The sequence below is a fragment of the Dipodomys ordii genome, unplaced genomic scaffold (genome assembly GCF_000151885.1).
Source record: "Dipodomys ordii isolate 6190 unplaced genomic scaffold, Dord_2.0 Scaffold70, whole genome shotgun sequence".
NCBI lineage: Eukaryota > Metazoa > Chordata > Mammalia > Rodentia > Heteromyidae > Dipodomys > Dipodomys ordii.
Window position 1 is genome coordinate 11,590,761 of NW_012267286.1, and position 9,324 is coordinate 11,600,084.

Sequence of the window (9,324 nt, forward strand, 5' to 3'; positions counted from 1 at the left end):
GTGGGGGGTGGAGGCCGGAACACGCGCATCCAGGATGCTTGCCGCACCGAGACCTGCGCCAGGTGTTCCGGGGTGCCGCGGGGGAGGGGCGGGGTGGGACCGCGGGTCACGGTAACACCCCCAGGGAAGCCTCGGGGTCAGGTCAGCCTGGGGATGCAGACACGATCGCTTGGGGAGTGGGGCTGGGGGGGGGGCGCGCGCACCTTCGAATCCAGGTTAGCTGGAAAGCGAGGTGATCACTCTGGGGGGCGTGGTGCACCCAGATTAAGTCTGGGTGACCTGTGACCTGACGAATGGAAATAGTTGACATCCCCCTAACTGAGATTATCCCTCCCCACCCCCAGCCCAACTCCAACTCTCCGAGAAATCCAGACACCAGTGTGCAAGCGACCTGACCCCAGGGGGCGGGGCAGCGGCCGGGTGGGCGGGGCGGCCCAGGGGGCGGGGCGCCGGGCTATAAAGTGCCCGCTGGCCCCAAGGTGGGAGAGGCTGCCTGGAGTCTGCGCCGGGTGCTGTTGGTGGGTGGCCAGCCCGCTGCGGATCCGGGCTGGGATCTCTCGATCCCTGGCCGGAGGGGGTGGCGAGTGTCTGCCTCGATTTACCCCCTGGGTGTTCCTGGTATTCCACACCGCCGGGTGGGTCCAGGTGAAGTGCACGCAGGTGAGCCTCACCGCTCTCCAAACTGCACTTCCTTTCGCGTTCCTTCGGGCTGTGGGCTGTGTCGTTGGCCGAAGCCGTTCCCGGAGCTCTGTCAACTGGAATTGCAAAGGCTCCTGTTGGCACACGCACACACACACACACACACACACACACACACACACACACACACACGCACAGAGTTCCTGGGCTGCTGGGCCCTGGAGACGCTGGGCGGTTTTTGGTTTTGTTTTTGTTGGTTAAGATCCTCTGCACGTCTGGTTACTTTTGCAAATCTCTTTTTTGTTGTTGTTGTTGTTGTTTTTCTCTCCCCAGAAGCCCAGAAAGGCCGTTCTGCCCCGCGAGGGAAACCTTAGCCGTTGACCATGGTTGCAACTGGCAGTTTGAGCAGTAAGAACCCGGCCAGCATTTCAGAGCTGCTGGACCGTAGCTGTCACTCGGGCAGCCTGCTAAGTGGTGAGTTCCCCACCCCCCACCCCACCCCTTTGTCCCCTCCAAAGGTCGCAACCCTCCACAGACCTCACACCCTCCCTCCCTTTAGAGAGGGTCGCAAGGTTCACCCAGGACCCCTTTCCAGACTTCCCCAAGGTGGATCTGTTCATGACAAACGAACATAAAATACCCCAAGGGCTGCATCCGTCTAGCGTCGATCCAACCGCTTGGGAAGTCCAGTTCCTTATCCTAATTGGCTGTGAAAGTAAGCGTACAGTAACGTGCCTTTTAACAAAGGTATTTGTGTGCCTGAGTAGCCAGCATCCTCCCTCCCTCCCTCTCTCCCTCCCCTCTCTTGATCTCCCCCCCCCCACCACTCCCCAAATTCCAGTGTGCCCATTTGCTACCAATTCCCTGCCTTCCCCTCTCCTCAGAGACTACTCATCTCCCATCTGTTTTGGGGTGTTTTTTGTTTTTGTCACTAGATCAGTTATGCCTTTACAGTCTAATGTAAACAGAATAACACAAAAATGTATTCTTTGGTATCTAGTTTCTTTCCCAGAGCCTAGTAGTTTGGAGATCCTTCCATGCTTGCTGGGATCGGTGTGTTCCTTTTTATTACCGAGTAGGATTCTATTTGTGGATGTTCCCATTATTCCATTCTTAAGGTCAGAAGGAAACTTTGCACACAGCAGTGGTTCTACACTGCTTGTCCTAGGCAATTTTAAGCAACAAGTTGTTAAACAGCACTCTGCCACCAAAGACCCGATTGAGCATAGATACAATACTTAAATTTGGTGGGGGTGGGAGAAAGGGTAGGGTGGTCTTTCTGATTTACAAGGTAAAATTAGGTGGTGATCTAATTTTATAGGCCCAGACTCTACAATTTTCTTCTCTTCAGCATAGCTTAATGATGAAGCTCTTAATAATGTGGAATGTATTAGTTGAATTTTTAAAAAAGCAATGTTCTCCATGAATATATGAAGTGGAGAGAAGAAAGCTAATGGGGTGAAGGAAGTTGGAGTTGGTTAGCAGGCAGGCAGCTGCTTGTGCCCTGCTCTAGTAACTGTGGTATGACACTCTGTCAAGTGTTAGGATTAATTTGGGAGGTAGTGGCCAAGTGTAGACCTATCTTTTTTCCTTTGAGCAAATCTAATTTTGTTTCCCTAGGTCTATTTTGTTTTGCTTGGCTAAGAAAAACTACCTAGCCAGTTATAAATAACCTCACGAACCTCAAAGGTCTCTTCTTCTCTGAGCAATCTTTAATCAAAGTAGTTGGAACTAAAATTGGGTTTAGAGGCTATTCTAGTAAATACTTAAAAAAATAAAAACATTGTAACTCTGATAGGTTTTTTTATGTCATCCATCAAGCTCCCAATAACTCACTTAAGAACAATTACAAAAATATTCTGTATTTTATAGTATATGTATTCTTAGGGGGGAAAAAGACAGTATCTCAATCAAAAAAAATTGTAACAAGTTTAGTTGCAGGTATGATTAATGTTTTCTAAAGCAAAACTAAAAAAGAAAAAACTTCTGAAACAAATAAGCAAGAAAGGAAATCACTAGAAATTTTAGAAGATTGACAATAGAGTTTTGACATATAAGCACATGTATATGTGATGTCTATATGGTTTTTCAATTTAAATTAGCATACCTTTATTCTATAGATAAATTTTCAATTTTGTGATGTTAAATGACTTACTGTATTATCTAACTAGCTTAACAAAAAAATAGATGGTTAGCTCCCAGTGAAATATTAGAAACGGATAGAGGGTGGTATCATGACATACACCTGTAACCACAGCACTTGAGAGGTAGAAGAAAGAGGAAAGTGTGTAGAAGACTAGCTATACCTCCATTTCAAAAGAGAAAACAAAAACATAGACAAGAAAGAGGGAGGAGAGAAAAATACAAAGAAAAACCAAAGATTTAGTAGCTAAAAGGAAGCACCCAGTGCTGCTATCTTGTTAGGTTTGGATTTTTGTTTGTTTGTTTGTTTGTTTGCCCTCCTCCTAGATTTTCATCTAAAACTTTGATTTCCTACAGACTTTGACTACTGGGATTATGTTGTTCCTGAACCCAACCTCAACGAGGTTATATTTGAGGAGACAACCTGCCAGAATTTAGTGAAAATGCTGGAGAACTGTCTATCCAAATCCAAGCAAACCAAACTGGGTTGCTCCAAGGTCCTTGTTCCTGAGAAACTGACCCAGAGAATTGCTCAAGATGTCCTTCGGCTTTCTTCCACAGAGCCCTGTGGCCTTCGAGGCTGTGTCTTGCACGTGAACTTGGAAATCGAAAATGTATGTAAAAAGCTGGATAAGATTGTGTGTGATGCTAGCGTGGTGCCTACCTTTGAGCTGACGCTTGTGTTTAAGCAGGAGACCTGCTCCTGGGCTAGCTTTAGGGACTTCTTTAGTAGAGGTCGCTTCTCTGCTGGCCTTAGGCGAACTCTGATCCTCAGCTCCGGATTTCGACTTGTTAAGAAAAAACTTTATTCTCTGATTGGAACCACAGTCATTGAAGAGTGCTAAGAAGGTTGCAGGGAAGGGGGGAGGGAGTATTCAGAGCTCTTTTATGATTGGGTAATAAAAGGATGCAGCTATTCACTTAAAACCATTTGTAGCTTTGCCCCTGCCTAACTTCAAATTTCTTTCAGCGTTTCTCATTCATAACAACCCCATCCAAGGGGATGTGACTTGTACAACATAACCCAGGAAGGTGTATTTGTTCTACGTGCATCATATTTCTTACGGGATGGAAAGGAATAAGGAAGGAAGGATAATGGACCCCACTTCAGTTTTGCATTTTATTCTATCCTTTTTTTTTTCAGTCTTGGTCCTACAACATGGAAAAGTGATTTGCATAGTTTGCTTTTCATGTCTTTTTTTTCTCCTAAGTTTCCAAAATAATCTTTTCAAATATAGAATCTTATTAAGTTGATGTCTAGCCCATCAGAATTTCCAAAAGCTCACAATTACCTGACAGTTTTCCACTCAAATTTGAAAAGTTTGGCTTATGCCTATAATCTTCGCTACTTAAAAGACTGAGTTCTGAGGATCACAGTTCCAAAGTCAACCTGGGCAGGAAAGTCTGTGAGCTGCTTGTACCCTATTAGCCACCAAAAAGCTGGAAGTGGAGCTATGACTTAAGTGGTAGAGCACTAGTCTTGAACAAAAAAGCTCAGGGACAGTGCCCGGGCCCTGAGTTCAAGCCACAGAACATTTCAGTGTTTTTATTTGTTGAAGAGTTTGTGGCCTAGAGTGTAGAATGAAATGGATGAGTTTAATTAGAACTTCACCTTGGGTAAGAGGGAGTGGAAATGTCAAGCGACCACAGATCTGTTTCATAGTTTCTTTGTGATCTCCTTGCACTTCTGTGATCAAAACTTGATTAAAAACTTTAGCTGTGTTTTAGTAACTCACATTTCACCCTACAAACTTTATGGTATCAGACAAGCTCAGTTTTCCTAGGTCTCAACTCTGGAATGCTGTCTTTAAACCAGAAAAATGGAAATGTTAAACTGGCTTTGTGTATGTCATCCATTTCAGTGAACAAGCAATCAATACCTATCTGTGAATAAAGGAGGGAAAGAGGCTTCTTCTAGCCCGTTCCATGCAGATTCATTTGGTAACTGGTTTCTTTCCATTACATATGCTTAGTATGAACCCTCTCACATGAACCATCTCACCTGTCAGTGTTATTTTGTTTCTTATCTTTTCTGGGAATTTAATTATATGATCTCTCCTTAATCTCAATCTCTGGATGTTTATATCGACCCAAGTCTGCTTTGGGGGTGGAGATGTGGTTCATGCAAGACTAGACAATGAAAAATCATCTTCCCAGATAACCTGTGCACACATGCTCAGCCTCTTTCCACTATCTCTACCCACCCCTTGGGATTAATAAAAGCTTTGTTTTGCTTTGCCTTGTTTTTGTCTTATTCCAACTACTAGATATCTCTCTTGTCTTTTTATGGTAATGAGAGATTGGGTCTCCACTTGACAGTGATCTACTCAGTGTATCCTTGCTGTGGGTTTTGGATGGGAGTTCATCCAGATGTTCTGACCAGCCATTAGCTCTACTTGATCCACATGCATCCCCAGGGTTGTAGAAGTGAAAGTCTTCATCCTGGTGGAACGAAACCAAGTCTGATCCCGTGACTGATATTAGAGGTGACCTCACATGTCACTGCTCAAATGAGCTGGTATTTTAGGAAATTGAGCTCTTAAATTGTTTGGAACAATAACCACAAAGACAGTCTTCAGAGGACTGGGCCAATCAATAGTCAACACTGTTTTGCATGTCTGTCTAGCTGTCTGTCTGTCATTCAGGGTTCTCTGAAAGTCACTGTGTTTCTGTAGCTGGTGACTATGGAGAAACGATTATTATCCTTTTTCACCAATAGTTATCATTTTCACTCTTGTTTGTTTTGCTTAAAAAATGATGATGGCTTCTGGGAGCTCTTGAGTTAAAGGCATTCAGAATAACAGATTCCTGTTAAAGGAAATTAAAGTTTGTCTATTTTGGACAATAAAACATATTTTTAAATCTCTTGTCTGTTGCTGTCTCTTCTGAATTTATTCAATGAACACCCTCAAATATATTTGATACTGTTTGTAGGAAGATAACTAATCCTTTTTTGCAAAGCCAGTTTGTATTCAATTATAATATTCTAATTGTATTTATTGTATGTTTATGTATCAATAAAGAGTTATTTGCTTAAGAATTTTTTCAACTTTTTCATATTTTTGATACAAAGACATTAATAATTTGAGCTTCTATGGCAAATAAGTTTAAAAATAAATACAAAAGTCACAATTCAAAGACTTCTTACACAGCTTTTCCAATGACCAAACACATATACCAAAGTCTGTGAACAGCGTACATATTCATTTGTATTAGGATATTCTCGTTAAAAAAATCTTTTGATTCTCCTATTTTCGTTCAATTTACATTTAAATTTTTTAATAGCCACCTTTTCTGTCTCCATAAATTATGGTCAGTAATTCAGATTTCCCTAACAAGACATATATATACACATAGGTACAAATATATATATACATATATACATATATCATCTATGTGCATGCATCATGCAGTATATATCATATATTTGATACATATATAAGCATATGTGTATATATATGTGTGTATATATGTATATATGTGTTTGTATATGTATTTTATATAATATATGCATAAATAAAGTATATACTTGCATATATGTATATACACATATATGTAAGAAATGATACATATAAAAGGCATATTTTACACACATAATAGATATTAAGTATCTTACATCAATTATTGATATATATTTAAACAAATAATAGTTGTAACAATAATATATGTTAAAGTCCCATGCAGATTGGCAGATCAAGAGGCACATGCTGAGGAGAATCATCTTCATGTAATTATTCAGTGTTCTGGACTCTGTCATTGATTATAGATTCAAACTACTCCATTGCTTCCTCTGCATCTGCCACAGACAAAAGGAGAGCGGGATTGGGAAGGATCTCATGGAAAAATATAGGGGACCAAATTGGAGATGGTGCACAAAAGTTCTGCCTTCCTTCCCTGTAACACTCAATAAGTTATAAGAGTTGCTGGGCAAAGTAGTCAAATGGTATGCCCCAGGGGAGATGGGCTTAATGAACTGCCAACACAGGGAAAGACTAGTTAAACCAGAGAAACAATAGAAAACCCAGATACAAGGCTCTTTCTGTATGTATGGAAAGCTTAATTTATGGCCCAGTAGGCACTTTGGATCAATGGGTAAAGGGTCATGTTTTCAAAAATAATAACAATTATTTGTGGAAAAAATTGAAATTTGATGCATACACATTGAGCATTAATAAGTCAATTCCAAACTAATTGAAGAAACAAATAAGAAAGAAAATTAATGGAACACAAATAATTTTTGCAATTTTGCTACATGGAAAGTTTTTTAATAAGCTGCACTGAAATGTCTTTTGATGAAGTCCTATAAAGAAGATAAAAATGAAATTCTTGAACTTCAAGAAAGCATCTTCAATACACATAATTGAGAAAAAGTTACTGCCTAAAATAAATTAACAATTATTTCTAAGTGTTAAGTAAAAACACAACCCAAAAGAAAATATATAGCAAAGCCTGAATAGGCCTTCTACAGACAAAGAAAAGTGTATGAAAAGATTCTCAACCTAAGTAATAAAGAAATGCCAAAAAAAAGCAGAATAAGACATTGACATTGGTTTAAAAAATGATGATTCCTAAAATTGATACAGATTAGGGAAAAAGTTTCAGTGTTCTAAAATACTTATCCTAGCAGTCTAACATTGGCTTATAAAGTTAATGATAGACAAAGCGATCATAATTTTAGTTGTCAAGCAGTGTTCTTTAAACTCTTTGCTTATTGAACATCTAACAGAATTTTGTGAAATTTTTTCTGCCATATTTCCAAGTTGCCATTCAATTGTTTTGCCCTATGTTTAAAAAGTTGCAAATGAGGTAAGCTGCTATGTGTGGTAAAACAAACCTTTACAAATAAAACTATTACATCATTTTGTGAAATATTTCCAGTGGGATGTAAATAGCACAGTGCTTTGGCGCCAACGTCTATCTAGAAAACACTAAAATAGGTCTTCAACAGACTGTTTTTTTCTCAGTGTTTTTCCTTTGTTCTTGTATCTCACGAGGTCATTTTTCTTATGCTTAATTTAATGTCATATATTTTAAACTTGAAAGTCATTAACATTTTTTCTACAATAAAAACAAACTATGAATTGACATTCAAACTGGTTTGATAATGTGTCAAATGATTTTTTTATTGCGGTTTCCTGAAAAGTATACAATGATCAAAAACCAGCACTCTCTATGTGTTCAATTTTATAGAAACAATGAAACACTAAAATATTAATAAGCTATTATTTCATGAAGCAACTCTTTAAATAGTGTGTATATTTAGGTAAACATGACTTTTGCTAGAAATTGAAAGACAAAATTTCCTGTTTTGTTTCTATAGAGAAAATGTATTCATATCAGTAAGTGAGAATGAAGGGAATTTTGTTATAACTATAGCATCCAACATTTGGCCTATTTTCAAGAGATTTACTCAAATCATCTAAACTATAACAAAATTTATTTTAACTGATTGGCTATTTCAATTTTTTCAGTATTTTTTTAAATCATAAGACTGAGGCCAACTGACTTACAAAAGGACTTGTTTCCTCTTTTACTAGATTGGCCATACCACTGCACTAGTGGGTGACTGACAAACAGAATGTTTCTTGCTCACAGTTTTGGTAGAAATCCAGGAAATAAAGTGCTGGCACAGCTTGTTTCTTCTGAAGCCTTTCCCTTGGCTAACAGGCAGCCATCTTGTTTCAACGTTTTCTCACTGTCTACTTCTGAGTTTATAGCTGTGTCCTGCTCTCCTTTTATTTTGTAAGGACAACAGTCATATTGGATGACAGCCACTCTAGGACATTATTTTTTATTGCTTCATCACAGACTCTCCAAATACCTGCTGATGTACTAAACGACAATATATGAAATTTGGTTGGACACATTCAACCATGACAGCAGATATTTAAATAATTTATTTTCTTCATGCTATGTTAGAAGCATATGTCATGCTTTTATTTAGTACTCGACAGTGTTCTCTACCCTAAAATAAAGTGTGAAGTTAAGGTTGGCCAACAGGAATAGGTAAGATGCCTTTGAAAAGTAGAGAAAGAAAGTGGAAATCAGGATCTGTATCTTGGGGATGTTCAAACAAAGATCAATCATAGAAAAGAGCATATTCAGAAGTAGAGGGTTTGGAAATGGTTCCCTTAAAATCTGTGTACCCCCTTCTATAGCTAGATAAGAAATAAGAGGTTTACATTGGCATACCCTAGACTAAATTTCTAGTTTTAAGACTATTGCAATTTACTCTTTATAATGGACTGGATAATTCTACAGAACTTCAGCTTCACACTAGGTGGAAAAGCTATGTGGAAGCAACAGATATGTCCATCTGCTGCAGAATGGAGGAGTACATTGTGGTGCTGTCACAAGTGGAAGGCTAAGCAGTAATAAAAATGAATAGTTTACATTATAAACAGCACAGATGAATCTTGGGGACATAGTATTGAGTACAAGAAATCATAAGGGAATCATAAATAGCTTCTTTCTCTGTTTATATAATGAGCAAAAGCTCTAAAACCAATTATTTGGGGGACATATGTATGTTTATGATTTATC

General features: G+C 39.2%; 1 protein-coding gene across 1 annotated transcript; it reads left to right on the forward strand.

The window, feature by feature from the left end:
* Positions 1-499: 499 nt before the first annotated feature.
* On the forward strand, positions 500-3,631 carry Ddit4l (DNA-damage-inducible transcript 4-like). The gene is made up of 3 exons (XM_013023772.1): positions 500-660; positions 973-1,113; positions 3,139-3,631. Exons 2-3 carry the CDS (start codon positions 1,023-1,025, stop codon positions 3,624-3,626), a joined length of 579 nt encoding a protein of 192 aa, XP_012879226.1. The 5' UTR covers positions 500-660; positions 973-1,022; the 3' UTR covers positions 3,627-3,631.
* Positions 3,632-9,324: the final 5,693 nt, after the last annotated feature.